This window comes from Pogonomyrmex barbatus, unplaced genomic scaffold (genome assembly GCF_055798465.1).
Source record: "Pogonomyrmex barbatus isolate J1 unplaced genomic scaffold, ASM5579846v1 scaffold1, whole genome shotgun sequence".
In the NCBI taxonomy this organism is placed as follows: Eukaryota; Metazoa; Arthropoda; class Insecta; order Hymenoptera; family Formicidae; genus Pogonomyrmex; species Pogonomyrmex barbatus.
This window is the reverse complement of record NW_028297098.1, coordinates 3,304,064-3,324,016: the sequence shown is the minus strand read 5'-3', so window position 1 is coordinate 3,324,016 and position 19,953 is coordinate 3,304,064. Positions and strand designations below refer to the sequence as shown.

Genomic DNA, 19,953 nt, shown 5'->3' with positions numbered 1-19,953 from the left:
AATCGAAGCTTTGATGTATAAATTGCAGCTTTCTCGTTTTCGATCCTTTCCCCGCGCTCGACTTTCTACTCCCTTTACCAGCATGATTCCGAGAAGGGTGTCTCGGCATCTATCTATCACTTCCGCTTTTCTTTTCCTCGCAGACAATCGTTCTCGAATACACTCGACCTCTTTTCCCCTTTTTCGCGTTTTCAATCTACTCCTCTTTTCTCTAGTTTCTGCAAGTTAAAATTGCCATAGACGTGATTGCATATTTTGAATATTCGCATACGCCTCACTTGATACTGCAACATTAAACAAACATGGCATTTTGTAAATTAGCCAAATAGTTGGAACTTAGTAGTTTCCGCAGCTATTGATATGGTCTTTTTAATTTGTTCTTATTTCGCCAATTGCTTCGAAAGATAATAACATATATCGATCTTTCTCTATTCTAACCATTCAACCCTATAACATCTCGGATCCGATTAATAAAAGGAATGGATCGCGAATTGAGGACCGGTCTCTGCCGGTGCAAGGCCACTGCGGCTTAGTAATTTAATCAGCTAAAACTAACATCAGCTCTGTTTCCCCAACCCTTCTCGTTCCTTCCTCTTCGCTTCCTTCTTCACTCTACTACCACCCTCTTCTTACCTCCGTAACCGACCAGCCCTAAGATGATTTAATTTGCTAAAATGGCGCGCATATCTATAAGAACTTGTTGGAATCTCGAGTCACGATACAAAACAAAATAATTTTAAGTAATTCGTATTTGTTTCATATTGACGCAGTATAATTAATTATTTTTAAACTTAACTTATACATTGCTAATGTTTTCGTTTAACAATGTTTTAGCATTTTTCAATTATCCTTTTTTTTAAAAAATCGGTAACGTTATAGTGTACGCAGAAAATAAAACCATTTCATCGTTTTTTCGAATTATGACTCGCATGTATGTAGTTATGGCTTAATTTAAGTGCGAAAATTGCTCACATCCGTCCACTTATTTCGTCTGTATATTTTCCCTAACTTCTAGGGCATGGTCGTTTCTCTACATGTCGTGACATTTCGTAAGCGTGAAACATACCTTTCACGAAGGTGTCGCAGCCTAAAAGTTACCCTCGAACGAGCATAAAAGGACTTATCGCGCTCGTGATCGCACGATGTATTTGCGTTTGCACGAAGGTTGTGATCCTTCTTGCGCCTTATCGGCGCACCGGGATCTACGGTCCTGGGTGCGGGATCACAACACGTGGTTCGCGGGTCGCGCGCAGAGTTCGCCACGTGGCGCAGATAACAGGATGGGACAGCCGCGCGCGGCGGTGTGCCTGCTTTCCCGGAGGGGTAAGAATCAACCCCCCGGAAAATTAAGTGCTTGTAGCCGAGATGATAACACCCCCATTCACATGCGCGCGTCGCTACGACGATTTCGCATGAGTCTCGACGCATAAAAACGGCAAAAGCGCTTAACGCGCAAAAGCTTACTCGAAAACGAGACAATTGGCATGCTCTCCTAAATTGCTGTATCATTTTACTAAATATATATTGTTCTTGATATTCTTTAAATTTAACATTAAAAGACACTTGAAAATTTCGTATAATCATACTTAAAATAACAGTTTTCATTTTTAACAGTATATACTTGTATAACAAATTATGAGATTATTTTATATATTGTATTATTGAAAGCAGAGAAAAATTTATACTCACTTGTTTTGTCGCAGAGTCAATGAGCCTAACGTAGATATCTTGCATCTGCCTGACACCTAAAAAATATAAAATAATATTATAAGAGAGATAAGAAACATATCTTTTCTTCTTAGTAAATATGTTTTAAAAAGCATTTAAATATATTTGGAACACTTTGATAACAGAAATAATAATATCATCGTTATGCTACTTGTTTCGTTCGCGTATTTTGATAAAAAGTTACCATTAAGCAAAGAAGCGTTTCGCGCAGGAATTTGCAACGCTTATACGAGAAGAATACGACGAATACGGAAACATGTCCAAATTCTGCCAGGCATACCGCTGCCGAAAGGATGTATTTAAGAAAAAGTTGCATATTCAGAAGTATTTAAAGTCAACGATACAAAGCGACTTGTTCTTGCCCTTCAATGCGTATGCACAATTATTTTGCTTCTTTATGTCGATCCTGATCTTACTTTGGAATACGCCGAATATCGACATCACTGCGCGTATCGTAATGCAATGAGCCAGGATAGGAAACGAAACGCCCGTACGTGTAAATGCGTTAATGATAATTACATCCTTATTTCTTCGAGATACAAATTCGACCCTGAAGAATTCATTGCAGGAACGCTTTACTCGTAAGGTAAAACGCAGTTTCCAATTTGAAGAACCTAAAGACATCCTCATTTTAATTGCTAAGTGTGTGCACAGTAAAAACTGTGAAAAGTATATTTAAGTCTGTAATTTTTGATTTGTTTTGTTTTTGTAATTATAGCCATCAAAAGGTACGTTTGTTTCGTAAAAAAGATTATGGAGATTACATATCGGCATGCATTATTATTGCGCGCTATCAAAGTCGTAAGCATAGTTCGCCATGCGCATCTCGGCGTTGCAAGTTTTCGAAACTGTTCCTTCCTTCCTCGGGGAGCACCAGGTAATCCTGGGGTGTATTTCGGACAGACACCCCCGTGGCTTCCGGCTTCGCGTGCCCGGTAAGCCAAGTAATCCCGACATAAGACTCCCAGACCCGGCGGGCGCCCAGGCCCGGGCTCACGCCGCATAACGTTATTGCGGATTACGATACTCTGCTCGAAACTAGCTCACAAATTACCTCGAGAAACCGTCGCGGCTTTACCGGAAGTTACATACGCAGTCGACCGGTTTACCGTATCCGTGGCCATGTCAGGATTTGCGAATACAGGTCGACGCTAAACTGACCGAATAACTGCTATGAGCTTCCGCCGGAATATCTGACTTTCTCTGCTACAAAAGTTTTAATTGGTAACGATTTTAAATAAAAAAAAAAAGTATTTTATTTTCTGATTGAGAATTTTCATAAAAAGATTTCAGGGAAAAATTATATTTCCCAAAAATTTACAAAAACGTGTATATTTTTTGGCTATAAAAGCTGTACATAATGTAATTTCAAAACTGTTTCGTAATAGATTGTAGTAAAATATTTAATCTAGTTTTTTAATTACAAAATGACTTTTACCATAAAAAAATTGAAGACTAATTTTTCTCTTATTCTTATAATTAATTGCATATTTGCAGCGTTGTTCGCCGCGTTAATTCTTGGAAAACTATAATGACGGCAGTGTTAAAAGTGGAAAAGAGAAAAACAATTCTTTCTTTGTAAATCGATTCATCTTGTATCGGTTAAGGGATGTGGAATGTAATTATGAGCGCATGGAATGCCGCACGTCAACCTTATCGCCGGCGGCGCGGCACTTCGCGCAATTCGAAGCGACGACGATAAAGGCAAGAGGTGAAGAACACGCTGAATAAGAAAGAAGACTCGCGTGCCACGTCCCGCTGAGCGGAGGCAAATAAGTCTAGATCGGCCGGGCATTAGCATAACTAGGCGACCGGGTTCGAAGGGGGCAAAAACGATCTCTCAAAAAAGCCGACACCGCCCATTCTATCATTTTGATCGGCGATCCTTGATCAGCGGCGCTTTTATTATGCGCTGCGATATTCCATCGGCTACAGCCTCATGTATTTCGTTTCCATCTCTATCGTACCGAGTACGTGTTGTGCGTATCGCGTACTTTCCTTATCGCATATGTGTGTGACAGACGGCTCGAGAAGTGTGTAAGAAAAGGCCGATGCTGGCGAGGAAGGTGGAGAAGTAGAAAGAGGAAACGGAGCACGCGAAGATGCAGGAGGAATGAACGATGACAAAAAGGAGTAGGGCCCAATATGGGCGAGAGCCCGTCGTCACTCGGACAGAGCAGGGAGAGAACGCTCCTTATTTATTATTTAATTACAGATTTATTGCCTGGTCGAGCGATCGGTGACGCCACGACGTGTATCAGGAACACCTGATGCGGATCTGCCAGTATAACGGTGAGCTTGGGGAGACAGAGCATGTCCGTACTCCAATTTGTCTCCAAGGCATAACAGTCGCGCACGCGTGAGCGCGCGGCAAGGTATTTCGTGCATGAAACTTTTATAAACGACGATACGACACGACAGTCCGATCTACGGCGCATAAATCACAGTCACGTTGATGTACCGATCGACTCTAAAGGACATAACTAGCGATGTAGCACTCACGTACGACAATGTGTAAACTCTGTTACATCGTCATGTTCGATAACTGTAAGGAGTTTCTTTTCTTTAAAGCGATTCTTCTCAAAGCTTCTTATAATTAGTGTAAAGTGTCTTTATATTTTAACGTTCGATTATAAGTTATAACTGTTCCTCTTTTCATTTAAATATATATTTATTATTTGACACATCAATTTTTTAAATAATTTTTTTAATAAATTATTTTTTAAATGATCAATTAATCTATGAACGTATATGGGTCAAATATTTTTTAATCTTATTAGGGAAAATCAATGTGAATAAAATTGCACAGCACTTTAAATTTTAGAAAAAAAATACTAGCAAAAGATATATTTCTCGATTAGATTTGGCACTAGCGTGATCTATGATTCATCAAATGCAAATGTATCTCCGATTGTTCCTGTTTCTCCAGACGAGACTGTTTCATGTCCGATCATGCGATCAGAATTCTGATACGCAAAACCAGCTGCCGACAAAACGCAAACACGGATGGCATCGCGTTCAAGAGAAAGCATGGATAAAATTGCATGACGATAAGGAGAGGCACAAGCAGCATGTATTTTCTCGTAAAGTGTACGAAGACGATGAGGTAGAAAACCGGTGACCAGAATACGACGAAAGAAGGCGCGAGAGAGACAAAGAACTTGGCTGACGATTCGAGAGGTGCGCGTTGGTATTCTTTAGTTTGCAATAGTTAGTTGCTTCTTGTTCGCGATGTTGGCGACACGTTTTAGTGACCATAGATGGGAGCGCGGTCCTTCAGTCAAGCCAGTCAACACAAAAATCTCGCATTGATTGATCGGGCCTCGGCAATGGAGACGGAGGAGGACATTGTAGTAAGCTGGGATAAAGAAGGATGGAAAAGGCAGAGGAGACAGAAGAAAGGTAGATGAAGGGTTTCATAGCAAGGGAAAGGGAAAGATAAGACAGGGAATAAAGAGATGACTGCGGTTTGTGACGTTATTCATTGACATATATAGAATGAAAAACTGTTGGGTCGGGAGCTTGCGTATAGCGTCTTGCGGCTTTTTAATGCGTTCATAATGCGAGTATGTTTTTGGGGGTCTGCTGGTCGGACCACCTTCAAAATGTTCGCTTCTTCTGTTCTCTTTCCCCGCCGTTTCTCATCTCCCTTTGCGCCTTGTCCGTGCGCGTATATTCGTGTGCTTCTTTAAGACGGAAGCTGGACCCTTTTTGCCATGCCTGAACCAGCGACGTAAAATATGTCTCTGTTGCGCCGGAGCCTCGAAAGTCCCTGGACTTTTTAGCGACCTTAAGAGACCGGGTGTTCGTGTGGAATGTCGATAACCCGTCATCATCGCTACGCGGATGGGGCTATTAGGGCTTCGTCCCCCCACTACTTGGGCGTACGAATGCAGATCGATTCGAGACTCTGATCTGATCGCCTTGCCACGTGAATGTGATTTGGGAGTACTTATTTTACACACACTTATACGTAATTTCATTGGAAATATAAAATGTGTATTAATATTTAACGTAAATGTTTTAGTTGTTAAATGATTGACTATACGAAAAAAAAGTTATTAAATAGATTATAATTCATTGATAATTAATATAATTAAACAAAACGCTTAAATCATAAATAAGTTATAATTATTTAAACGTTAAATAAAAAAAAATAAATTTTTGTTACTTACCATTAGAATAGAGTAGATGTAGATTGTACTGAATACCATTATTCGTCTTTTGGCCCTCAGATTCCTACAAGAAGAGACACGATACTTAAATATTTCTAATCACAATAAATAAATTACATGTCGCTTTAAATCAATTATTAATACTTTCAAGTTTCTACAAGGCGTTATCGTTTGACAGTTCACGGTAGCTATCGTTCAAACACAACCTCGCGTTCTTCGAGCTCTATTCTATTTTAATTAAGTGCACCGTGACGCAACGCCTGTGTGTGCCCAGCCTGCTCCACCTCACGCTAATTATTAATTTCTTGATGCGCCGGTAAGAGCCATGCCATTACGTATGGCGTGCGATGCATAATTATCATCCTGCCCCGTTGACGAGTCATGCGTGCATCGTGCCATATGCCGCGACCGCGGTAATGCATTTTCAACTACCTACCCCCGGAACATCATGGTGATACACCCACGACCGCCCTCTCCGTCCCACGACTACGACTTTTAGTTGTGCAATACGACCTTTCGACTCGAGGATAAGCGTTGGCAGTCCAATCGATTCTACGTCAAATTAACGTAATTACGCGCATAGATGTATAGCAAAACTTTATTGACTCGTTTTGTTGTTCTATCATACATGCAGATGATACGTTATACAATTATTATTTTCTCTAATAGACAAAGTTAATTTTTTTCCATATTTTTCATATACAATTTCGCTATAAATTAATTAATATAATACAACAGCGTCTACGATTTTTTTATGGCTGAGTGCACTCAACAGATGTTGTGACAGAATGAAGATTCTTAATATCTCTTGCGAAGAAAAACAAATTCCAATTAGCAAATTATATAAAAGATATAAAAGTAATAATTAAAAACATGTAAAATGTATACGCTATGCTATAATGAAATATATGTAACAATTTTTTAAAACAATAAATAATAAAATAAATAGAATAAAATTTAAATAAAATAAAAATATAATATATATATATATATATATTATATATATATATATATATATATATATTCGTTTTCTTGTACTACGTTTGTCGTGAACAATCTCATACTCTTAAATTATCTTATTTCTCAAGTCTGACTGCCTCAGCTGCTCCATTTCGACGAGTACGAGTTCCGCAGAAGATATCAAGATTATGGCTTATCAGCTTAAGCGCGGGAATAGTCGACGCGGATAAGAAAACCGCATAAATCCATCGCAAGATTTCTTCGCGAATGAACGGGAAGTGATCATTTTTCTAACGGAATAACTCCCTCCGTCCGCACTCGCTTCATCGGATAATCGGCCCTGCTTCGTCGATCGGCGTCTGACCGGCGACGTCTTTCTTCCCTTTTTTCCGTCGCGCGCGCGGTCTGAGCGTACGCATTAAGCTCTCTCCTGTCGTCGGCGCTCGTCACGACCATTAATCTCTAAATTCGTCCAACGCACGACCGACGTTAATCAGATATATACGCGGATAGGTCGAACTCTCTCTCTCCCCCCCCCTCCCTCTTTCTCTCTCTCTCTTTCACTGTCTCTCCTTCCTCGCTGACTACTTTTTAATTAAACACGAACAAAAAGCGGATGGGACGAGGAGATGCTAGGTATTTACCTAGAGCGTCCATTTCCGGGAACGTTGTGTACGAGCATCATAGTGTCGTATTGCGCCGTGTCGAGCTTAGCGAGCCTCAATTCACATGTTTCTGCGTTGTCTCTCTCGCGATAAACGATCGTTTTAACACCTCTTACGCACACATTTTATATACCAATTTTCGCATGTTTCTTTTTTATTCCAGACAAGAGAAAATAAAATATGTTATAAGCTCTCTGTTTTAGAATGTCAATTAGAATCAATTATTGAATGATCAACATTTATCGATATTTTATGTTTGTATGCATATTTATATTTATGTTTTAATATATATATTTATTGTAATCTATTTTTATTATTAAAAAAGAATAATGAAGATGCGGCAAAAATGATACATGTATGCAAATATTTCTCTATTATATTTATAACAGAATACAATAATTTCGATTAAGACAGATCGGAGAAGATGCGTGGATCGAGGTACAAACTCGACACGGGGTTGATGCATATCCGCGGTGCATGACCCTAATTAATAGGGAGCCCACGCGATGCAACTGTTCCGACAACGTGAATTATGCACGTATTATAAGGCCAGGAGGATGAGAGAGGAATGAGCGAAACCAAGTGGAACGTTATAGATTCACGAAAAGATGGAGCGACAGATGCTGAAAAGATACAAAAGTGAGAAGCCCTGATATTCATCGCGATATGAATAATTAAATGAATCTGCTTACGTATTATACATACAAAACTTAATGTAGCTAAATTTTCGTAATCCGACGTTGCATTAAGTTAAATTCAAAACTTACATTACAAGAACATTTACATTAAGAATGGAATTTTAATATGCAATGCGCTCGTCCATTAAAATGCAAAATGCAAGATGCCACAGATAATTACCAGAAATAAATCTTATGTCTAAAACTTCATGTACTCTCATATTAAGAACATAAAAGATCAGATTAATGTAGACTAGAATTATTCAATTATCTCATCATATTATACATAATATTGAGAGACGCTAATCATTTTCTTTAATCATTATCAGCATGTCGTTTGATTGATTAACCGATCATTTTATCAAACTTCGCAACTTTCGCAAGATCGCAAGTCATTCTACACCTTACGTTCCTAAATCTACGACGTTACATCCTACAACGCGATCTAACTATATGTCTTCCTGTGTCGAATTAGCCGACGATTTATGGCGGATAGATTTATTAGGGGGTGTACCTCGTTACCCCGGAGGCGTAGAAGTAGAGAAAGGGGAAGGCGCACACGAGAGAGGACGAAAGAGAAAGACAGAGGGACTTCCGACAGAGCATCGTCGTTATACGAACGGGATTCACTAGAATTCCAGAGGTTACGGTCGGGATTACGTTTCGATAATTTATATGCGCTTGGACCTTGGTCCTCGTCCTCGTGCCGTGCATCTGGATTTCCCGTCGTTTATTTGGTGTACCGTGTGCGCAGCGCTGCACATACGTACGTACATACGTACATAGATCCGATCGATTGATCCACGATGTAATGCCATAAAGCGCGCTCTGTACATCGGTTCTTATGAGCGCACATACCGGGAGATGTGTTGTACCTGCGCAAATCCGCAAGTCCGTGCAAGACCACGCGGTCTCTCAACGCAACGATTTCTCTTGCGCAAGAATCGACGCTGCGTCGCACGACGGCAGAGAGCCAACTTTTCCTTAAACAGCTGTACTAATTGACCTAACCAATAGAAAGTGGAGCTCTCAACGATGACCGAGCAGTGACAATCGCGTCCCGTTCGAGAGCATTCTTTCGGGGTCGCGATCATTCCCCGCGATAACTCCGCAAGCGGAACTTAGATTCCCATCTGTCGACAAATTTATATCACGGTGAATTATCGTATTATTCGCCGTCGATTCGGAAAGTATATTAGAATTATTCAGCAGCTGTCACTTAATTTCCGTATAGGATCACAATTTACGTGTTTTAATTGCACCTCATAACTTATCTTGGTGCAATTATAGTTATATATCGTTTATAAAATGGTTTTAACATAATTGCTCAAATGCGATCTTTATATTAACGTCGTTTCTTCCATCGCCGTTATAACTGACAGCTATGATATTCAGGACAATGAAATTGAACGTAAAAAAATAGCTTCATCGCGTTTCATAACCGTGAAGTGATAGGTCTTAAAGGTATACGAGCTGTAGTGCCCTTTTGTATGTATATTTTACCGCGTCGCGCGATAAAACATATAAACGTACGACAGAATTCATTCTACTGCCATGTAATTAGTTGCAGACTGTATCGTTGACAATTATGGTAATTTCTCGTAGAAGCCTTGATATTTCGCGCGCACGAGTACCTGGTTAACAAACGCCCGACAGAACGTAATCTCCAATCGAAGGTACGGCGAGCATGAGTAGAAGGCGCTTGAAGGGCGCTCTTTATTATTCGTAGGTCATTCGCTTCGCGTGACCATCCCCGTGATCCTGCCCATCGTGCCCATTCCATTTCTCACGCGGCCGATGGATTTTCGCCTGTCTGGCTAATTGCCGGAAAAGAGGCGCTGTGTGCTGCTATGGATTCTACGGATCATCGATACGCGTACGCGTACACGCGTAGGCGTTGCTGTTTAATATTTGACGCCGGCCCCGATGGAAACGGCAATTATCGAGATAAGCGCGCGCTCGCACGATATTCCCCCGGCGTCATAAAGGGCCTCCTCTCCTTTTTTCCGGCCTCCCCGGAGAGCGGCGGTTAGCGCGAAACATTGAAATTCTGAACTTATCATTCGCTATCAGTCGCTCATTTCTATCGGTACTCACAAACTCTGTGTTTATTCGCTACAATTTTTTGTCAGCACGTTCGGAAAGAAAGACATCTTCACGCCAGCGGATTTTCGAGCTTAAGAAACGTGAAGAACACTTCTTATGTCATTATGTTCTACAATACCTTGTGTCAGCGATCAATGATAAATTAGTCGGGTCGAATCGAATAAAAGTTTTACAGCCATACGAGAAATATAATAATAGAAATTATTACCTGATCTTTCTCGACAAAGCCCACGAACGACGTCCTCTCAATCTCGATCGGTTGGCCGTGTCGGTCATAAAGGGCGATTACGAAATGGAAAAAATTGCTCTTCCTTAAATTACTTGGTGGTTGTTTCTCAAAATGTGCCCGGCCCACGCCAACCCTGTAATTGATCACAAGTGATATCATATTTTAAAGAATTGTTTATTTTATTAATTTACATTACAATATATTAATATTGTAACTGTATGTATATTTTATTATCATACAAAAATATTTTATAGCATTAATTAATATAATAACGTATTTCCCAAATTAAATTTTTACTGTTAGAAATAATGTTAATATTTCAATATAAATAATATTCAATATTTTGTTATCTTAATCTTTTATTATGCAAATATAACTGTTTATGACCTATAAGTCAATTTATATGTATACTGTAGAGATAATATTAATTAATTTTTAAAAAGGACAATTGAAAGTGTAATCATGAAACCTAATGATAGAATAAGTAATTGTTTCTCTGTTGATGTGATTCTTATATCCCATCCATCATTTTTGCGTCTAGAATTTTTGGTTTGTAATTCTTTCTTTCTGCCATTATATGCGTTGCAATTTTTACAAGCTATTGTGTATATTACATTTTTTTCCTTAGTCACGCAGAAGAATATCTTTCTGAGCTCTCTAATGATCCTTCTAAGCTTGTTGACACTATAAGATAATTTTGAGATTCTTGTTAATTTTTTTGAATTTTTCCAATTCTAATTTTTCTAATTTTAATTTTCAAATTCTAATTTGATAATCTCCGAAGAACAAACTAAAATTTTGGAGATATTCAAAGAAATTATCAAGAATCTTAATATAAAATTATCTTTTTATAATCTAAACTTGGAGAGATTATTAAAGCTCAGAAACATTTCCCTCGCATGACCAAAGAAAAATGTGATATACAAAATGCTTGTAAGAATTAAAACGCATGTTATGTTGGTCAAACAAGAAAAAAATTAAAAATCATTTTGAGACAAGTATATCAACCGGAAAACAGTTATTACGTTTAACAGTCAGAGCGCATTCTCATATTAACGAGAATAGGATGCGTTTCGATTATTATAATTTCGACAAGATAAATATAAAAATTTTATACGACGAGATTTTTAAACAGAAAATTAGATTTTGAAATATTACACATTAAACTTCAAGATAATAGTTTAAATTTATACTATGACACTTTTATACCATGCCTTTATGTTTCTATTTTAAATAATTTAAAAATTACAACTTTGCAATAATTTTAATTTTTAATGTTACGTTTTAGCCTTTTTAAAATTATTTATTTTTATTTTTATCTTTAATTTTGTTACGTAATCACTAAGATTCTTTGTATAATCTTTGATTATCTCCGATTAACATTTAATGTTTTGATTTCAAATATAGATTTAATACTTTAACATAATTAACTTAAGATTTGTTTAATTATTGTTAGTAAATTTTAAATTTAACAACTTTTTTCTTGGCCTATATACGTTTTTTACTTTAGTGCATCAAATTTTATATTTAAAATTTTATTCTTTATATCGTTTCCTCGCATATAAGGGTGAACAAAATTATGATTATTTTAAAGTTTTAGTTTTAAAGATAAATATTTTTTGTACATTTTTTTGTATATATAACAAACGAATAACATAGAACTTATAGCTCGTTCCTTAATGGACAAACATATTTTTCAATCATTAGTGTCGGTCCACAATAGGTGATTTAAGCTTTAAGACGTAAGAAATTGACCAATTATAATCGAATATGAAAAGAATAATCGACTATGATTAGTCAAGTTCTTACGACTTAAAGATTAAATACTTATTGTGGACCGACACTTAGGGAGGGATTAGGACTCATTCATCCACCGCATGCCAGAAATTATGGAAACTACAGGTCTATGAAATGTTCTGCTAATATATGTACATCTGGATAACTTGAAGATAAGCTGAAACGTTCATATAACTAAATCTTATAATAGAAGAATTAAATATATATACATTTTATAGGGATATTTTGAATGCGCATTAATTACCACGCCATGCATTCTCCCTGCCTCCAATCTTCTGCCTTTATCTTTCCCGAAAGTTAATTAATCTATTGAAATTTGAGAGTCCATCGAAATCAAATAGAGATAATAGTTATTTTCATTCTAATAAACACGAATAATCTTTAAACCTTGGTAGTCAAGTGAAATGTTAAACGATAATCTATGTCGTAACGTCGAAGAGGTATATCAGTCCAATTCTTGGACGCAATAAGAATGCCCAAACTGGTAGAGAGGAAAGACAAACGAGGTCGACCGTGGGGAAGCGCGCAGGTGGTCTCGACGCCTTAAAATCCTATTAAGGTCTCATGTGCCGAGATTAGGCCGCCGGACTCCAATGCCATCTTTGAGTAATGGCACGGAAAGTCCCCTTTTCGAGTACGTTACTTCGCACAGCCCGCGTGTGGATCTCAGACTCGGATTGATCTCGTAAAGCTCAGAGTTTTCTATCATCATTCCAGCGTCACCTCTTCACTTTACATCCAACAATTAGAACACATTAAAATACATTAAAATAATAATTATTATATTATTTCAGAATTTTATTATATGTTTTATTATAAATGTCTATAAATCCACGGATATAACTTTCTATATTTTATTATTAGTATCTTTTTGTTTCCAATAATATAGCGATAATATATAAATTCTGTCAAACTGTCCTATAAATTTTAATGATCTATTGCTGTCAAATCATAATAAATATAATTGTGTCGTATGTAAAAAGAGAGATTTTTAACTTTACCGAAGAGATTATATCGTTCTTCGCGGTTAAAAATCACCGCCGAGAAATCGCATTATCGGCACTGGTCTGTGCGATCGTGCCGTCGCGAAACGATAAAACCATCGCACGACTGCACAGAGCTGCGCGCACAGCCATCAGGGCGGACCCTCGGAGCGGAAAACTGAATCGACTGGACCGAAAATGAATAGCGGCAGTTTTGCAGCACATTTGCGAAATAAATGATGGTATCGGCGGTGCGTTTGTCACGCCAGGTGGTGGGATGCCGAGCCGCCGGCAGGAAGGGGGGGGGGGTGGAAACGCGGGGTCGGTTGCAAGGGGTTGTGCAACGCGGGCTTTCGGGGAACGAACGGGGAACGGCGCGGCGGATCGCGGCGGAGGACCGAGGAAGGGTAGTGGGTAGCGTTGAGGGAGGAAGGGTAGTGATGTACTGCCCGTGTCGATAATTATCGGTGGCTGATTAACCGGTCGCCGGTTCGCGCCCCATAACTCTCGACGTCCGATTATTTTGCCCCGTTTGCCATGCACCAATTCCTATATAACGCGTAGGCACGTTCTGCCGCACCGTTATATTATCACCCAAAATTCACTACTGTATACCACGCCTTTTCGAGCGACTATCGAGGATTGCGGAAAACCGCGCATACGCGCGCAGTTCGTATCGCTAATATGACAGTAATGCATATGCGGTTATCAGTGCCTGCAAACTCACGTCTAAATTACTTTAGGAAGCAGTCAGTTTTATAGTCTTAAATAATACTTGATTATCGACTGGTTCTATGCCTTTTTAATTAATAATAAATTTTACTATAAGCTTTACTTATACTTTAAACTTTTTCAAACTACAATGTAGTGAGATTTAAGAAAATAGTACAAATTTCCTAAAAAATAACGTTTATATAATAATGCAAACGTAATTTTTTATATTTTAATCTTTAATCCTTTAATGAGATTAACTAAAAACAATAAATTCACACAAAAAGTATGTAAACATTGAAGCAAACTTGTCTACTTTGTCATAATCAATTCATGTTACAGCGAAACAATTCATATATATCTTTACAACAATTCATCTCTCAAACGGCAACTTTTTGCTCAATTTCCCATTCTCTGGATTGTACGAGCTTCAGTGTTTATGAGTTTCACAGATATATGCGGATAACACATGCGCTTTATGCGTTTATGTTGGCGACCGTGTCGCACGTCCTACCGACCGACGCCGAGGTGATAATTACGGGCTTCATTCGCGTTTACTGTATTCGTGCGTGCAATTTGCCACGCGCGCGCTTTTGGTCTCGCAGATAACATTGCTCGTTCCAGCACCTGCGAATCATTCGACCCTCCGCCGCTACTAATCCACCGCATGATCATTTTTTTAGGTCGGCTAAAGTGCCCGTGCAATTCGATTTGATTTGGATTGGATTCCAATCGATAATGATATCGGATAAAGCGCGACATGCATTCAAATACGTACAAATGAAGATATGGAATATACGTAATTCCTTATAGCAATAGCAATCTCGATTGCGATGATAATCGTTAAAATATTGCGAGACTTGCACAATTATACAAATATATCAAGGAATAAAGAATGACGTGTATATACGGCGGTTTATGAACCGTGCGAATACACGAGGGGAATTGCGCTTTATATCGCGTTAGACAATTGCTACGGAGCTTTTTCATTTTCGCGTCAAATCTGTGGAATCATCACCCGCGTATCTGGTTATGACATAATCGACATTTAAACGACGACGAGGCGCGCGATCTCCGGCGTATTTAGAACAACGACGGATTGCCGGATAAACCGATCGATGCTTATACTTTATACACGAGAGATGCGACCTGTGCTATTTGTGTTGCATTATGGACGAAATATATGCGGATAATACAAACCCACCGGTATGGTTACGAATATGGGTACGGATAAAGCAATCGTAGAGAATTACAATAAATCCGTGGGTAATACGCACCGTCGGGCGTTAGTTATTGCGAGTTAGCCGAAGCACGCTCTCTGTTTACGCTCGCGCCCAACGCGATTCATAATGCGCATGGAGATAATGAGCAATTTGTAATATATCCGAATGTAATTTGCTACGAGAGAGCGTTACTGCGAACGTTGTTCAATTTACCGCCGTGTTTCATCGTACCTTTTGCTGCATAAAAATCTATTAGTTATTAACACGCCGTGATGCGCATATATTTCGCAAATATATTCCACACGAGAATTTCCCCCACTAATACATAATTTTCATGTATTTTAATTAAGAGCTGGAATAATTATATATTATATTTAAAACGTATTAAAACTGTTACACGCTGTATTAAACGTTTAATATTTAGATTTACCGCTGTCTTTAAATTGTGATCAAATATTTAATTAATTATTTTATAAAGACCACAGAATTCATGTTTTTTTAAAATACGTGCGGTATATATGTCAAATGGTCGAGTTTACACATATATCTACCGCTCTCTTCTCCGAGATTTGGTCGAAGCGATTACAGTTTCAAAGATCGGTAGCAATTTTTCTCTCAGTCTCGTTTTTTTTTCTTTGTCTCATATTCATATGAAAGGTCATTGTTTTTCCGCTGCGCAACAGCTCTTTCCCTCGAGCGCGGTGGTTTACTGCTTCATTAGGTGGATAACTTTTTTAGAGGTTTTTAAAAAGCGCGAGAGTTTATGCCTGTGCTCCGCGGGAGTTTTAAAACAGTTTCGCACACCCCTCCTAGTTGATCTCGATGTAACACAGTTGTGCGGTACAACTGTTCTTAGTAGCGGAGGAAACGAAACTTTCCAGCTTGAATTTCCGTAAAGGTGAAAGTTGACGTTTAACATTTTGCGACTCTTAAACTTCTGTAAGACAATTACCAAGACTATCGCAACATTGATTCAATTAAGTTTGATGAAAAAGAGATCTATACTCTCGAAATTTGCGTACAATAGCGATTATTACCTATCGAATTGAATTAATTATAATTCTCTATCAATAATGTTATGTTAATGTTTAAGCAATAATTCTTAATTTCTGTGCATTCAGTTTCTTTTATAAAATAATTTCTTACTAATTTTAATTATATTAATTATATTATTTTAAAACATTCTGTTATCGCGAACTCAGTGAAATTTTTAAGTGATAAATTCTTATTCTTTGTCAGTCAAATAGCACTAGTATTTTCACAAGTAGTTTTAATAAAATTCTTCACATTTCGATTTTGCAAGTGCAGGTTAAAAAAATTGTCTTTTTTGCAGAAACATCAATTCCGATAGAGTCTAGAGGAAAAACGATTGAGTAAAGGGAGAAAGTAGACTCGAAAAGTCTGGGACGAAGCAATGAGCAAAAGGCGTTAAGATTCTCAATTACATTAACTCGATTCCGGTCGGTCCTCGTGTCACGGTGCTTGGAGGAAGGGATTAGTTAGAACCACTATTGAATTAGCGAATCCGTCGGTTCACCCAGTTTACCTTTCTGAATCGTCTTAGGCAGGTTTCTTCGTTGTTTTCAAATTTTTCAAATTTTTATGTATAGCATATTTAGGTATTGTAATTAATCACAATTCATAGATTTTTTACTATTCAAACAAATATTCAAATATACGATAATTTTTAAAGGTATACACTATAAATAGAAAGAACAAAAGAAAGAATGTCTGGTTTTGTAGAATATATTTAGTAATATAGTTACAAAAAAAATGCCATGTGACTCCTAATGGCTGCAGCTTTCTTTTGTAAAATATAATGCTGATGACGGTGGATAAATTATTCTAAAGCAATTTAGATAATATATTTTATTCTAAAAAAATACTTTACTAACGTTTCATAAAGAAAAGAAAATACTTTAAATCATTGTTGATCTTTTTTTGTAAACATTAATTCATTTCTTTAACAAATTTATAATTTGCAAAATTTGTGTAAAATCAATTTTTATTCCGTATTTATAAAAGCAATTTTACAATTTTAATTTATATCGTATAATTCACACTGTTATGGAAGGATATAACTTGCCGACGGCAAACATTATAACACATAACAGCGAGAAAAAATATTCTTCTCCAATTCACATAAATACATCTTTGACTTTTAATATTTGATTTTTGCATGTATATATAATTAATTGTCTGAATGAATTAAAAACTACAAGTAAACATAATAATTTATATATGAATATTTTGTTTTGATTTAATAAACGAATAATGAAGTAATAACACATGTATATACCTTTATATACTATATATTTTAAAATATAAATATTATTAAAAAATGTATATCTTATGATGATGATGAAATTTTACTGTGCACAATTATAAATATATTCTTCATCGATTAATAGAAATAATATTATATGAAACAGCTTTTTCCCCTTTTTTTAAGCATTAAACCAAGATCATTAAACCAAGATTAATTACGTCACATGTATACTTTTAAATTGTGTGTTTAAAAAATGAATTAATTCGTATTCAAATATATCGTATCGCACAAAAGTTTGTCACAATAATGCAACTATGCGAACATCATCTTTTCAATAAAACTCATCGTTATGCTAATAAAATTGTATGAATTAATCAGACAAGATATTTTTTCGACAATACATATCAGTTTTATCTAACATTCGCCGGTAGTAATTTCTCGATCATTTTTTGTATATTTTCGATTGAAAGATAAAGATGACGATAATATTTTTATGTACTCACGTTCCGTTGTCGGTGAGCGTGGGCTGCGGCCAAGCACGTGGTACAGGTTCCTCCTTCAGTATCTGTCTCATATCTTGAGGCGCGAAAACCAACGGCGCTCGCGGATGATGATGAGGTGGCGGGGGTGGCGGTGCCACACTCGCGCCGTACAGCTTTCGTCCCCAGTGGCCCTCGAGCTCGACGGGACTTCCGCCCCCCGTGGTGGCCCCAGTACCACCCCCGGCACCAAGTCCGAGCCATGGCGACCCCCCAGCACCCACGATCGTGGAGCTGGGCAGGAGACTGCTCCACTCGTCGGACCGCGTGGTGAGGCCGTACGGACTCTCTTGGGGCAACAGGCTTCCTCCTTCGCTTTGCACTCTTTGCAAAAACCTTCGTCGCCCCCTCGGACACCCCTTCGCGCCTCCGCGGGAGACTCCACCGGTTGTCTCTCCGTCAGAGCGGGTACGCCCGGTGCCACGTTTCTTTAGGAACGTGCATGAATCGTTATCACTGAAACGTTAGCGACCGGTTGCCCGTGGCGGTGCATGAACGTCCGCTCACCACTGACGGGGTGTCGCGTCTTTCCGGACTGCACCGTCAAACCGGGCGCACCGACCGCGTGCCGGTGCACATGCGTCCGAACGTGCGTGCCACGAGTTCGCGATACGAACGCGCACTAAGGATCACGTTGCTGTCTCACAATGCACTGTTCTCACTTGCGCAGAATCGTGTCCCTTGTCCTTTGTCAGTCGCGTCGCAAATTTCTATCACTGTTGTATCACTCTCTATACGATGTGTGACATGTCAGTAGACCTTGCGAGGGATGTTACTGATCGTTCCTTGAACGTTCTCCCAAAGCTGCCTTTCTTTGAAATATTATATTCTTGCGATTCTTGTACCAGGCGATGATATTTAAGATACAAACATGTGCAACGATGATAATCTGAGCACTTGCCAGCAGTACCCTGGTGCGTATTATCGTCGCCGCCAAAACGTTGCAAACGTGTCTCGTGACCAGCGGAAAGGTCCTTCGAGGTCCCCAGTCGCACGTTGCTTCCCGTTACGGTGCCGCTTGTCGAATGTGTCAGGGCCGGCACTAGCGGCGTGCCAGCAGGTCCCAGTGGGGTCGGGCTGGCGAATCGTGGTGGGCGCGGCTACGAGTGATACCGCGCATCGACCAGCCCGTCTGGAAGGTCTTGCCCATTTTGTATCGTGCACCAATCCACTGCGACTCGTACGACCAATGGATGAAGCTGCCCATACCCATATCGACGCCCATCTGGGACACCAAGGACTGTGGCGCCGTGGCGGCAATGTTAAGAGACTGTCATTCCGGCGCGAGCCGCACTCGAATAAGGTTCATACTGTGATACTCCTTTCTTCTGAATAAAAGTTTTTAGAATCAATACTAAAAAATTATTAAAATGTTGCATTTTTTGTTTTTTAACTAAGTATTTTTTAGATTACATTTATCTTCGACGCGTTATCTACTTTTGTTAAGTTTCTATAATAATTAAAGAATACATATTTCACATCAACGAACGCTACTTCAAATAAGTTAAATAATAATAATAATATCTTTTGTAAATATTTGTTATGTATAAAAATTCTTGAAATTTTGTTTTAACCTGAATATTTGTTGGTGAATTATTTATTGTTAAAATGTATTGTGTATTTTCTTTCTCTTTACATGTTACATCTTTACACGTTTCTAGTGTACATTTCATTTCAGTATTGAAGATATAAAAAGAAATTTGTTATTTATCTCTTAAAAATCTAGTGATCCTATCGTATTAAATGATATTTTATTGATTTTTAAGTCTGCTCTACTCTAAATACTGATAGATTGATTTAAATAAAAATTAGTAAAACAAAATTATATTTTTTATGTATTTATTTTAATACTTTTATTTTTTTATGTAAATATTTGTAAATATTTGTTCAT

At 38.1% G+C, this 19,953-nt stretch overlaps 1 protein-coding gene across 4 annotated transcripts in view; it reads right to left on the bottom strand.

The window, feature by feature from the left end:
- The window catches only part of kn (EBF transcription factor knot), a 77,634-nt gene extending 58,522 nt beyond the window's left edge, over positions 1-19,112 (bottom strand). For 2 of the 4 annotated variants that reach the window (XR_016138315.1, XR_016138314.1), the window contains exons 1-4: positions 18,027-19,111; positions 10,520-10,673; positions 5,904-5,967; positions 1,690-1,745 (exon numbers count right to left, since the gene is read on the bottom strand). Coding sequence is in view for 2 of the 4 variants with exons in the window: in XM_011647358.2 (XP_011645660.1) it covers positions 1,690-1,745; positions 5,904-5,967; positions 10,520-10,673; positions 18,027-18,097 (345 nt within the window). In the remaining 2 variants the exon portion in view is untranslated. Of the gene's footprint in view, positions 1-1,689; positions 1,746-5,903; positions 5,968-10,519; positions 10,674-18,026 lie in introns of all 4 variants that reach the window. The other 2 variants (XM_011647358.2, XM_011647357.3) reach the window with 1 other exon arrangement.
- Between the last annotated feature and the right edge of the window lie 841 nt (positions 19,113-19,953).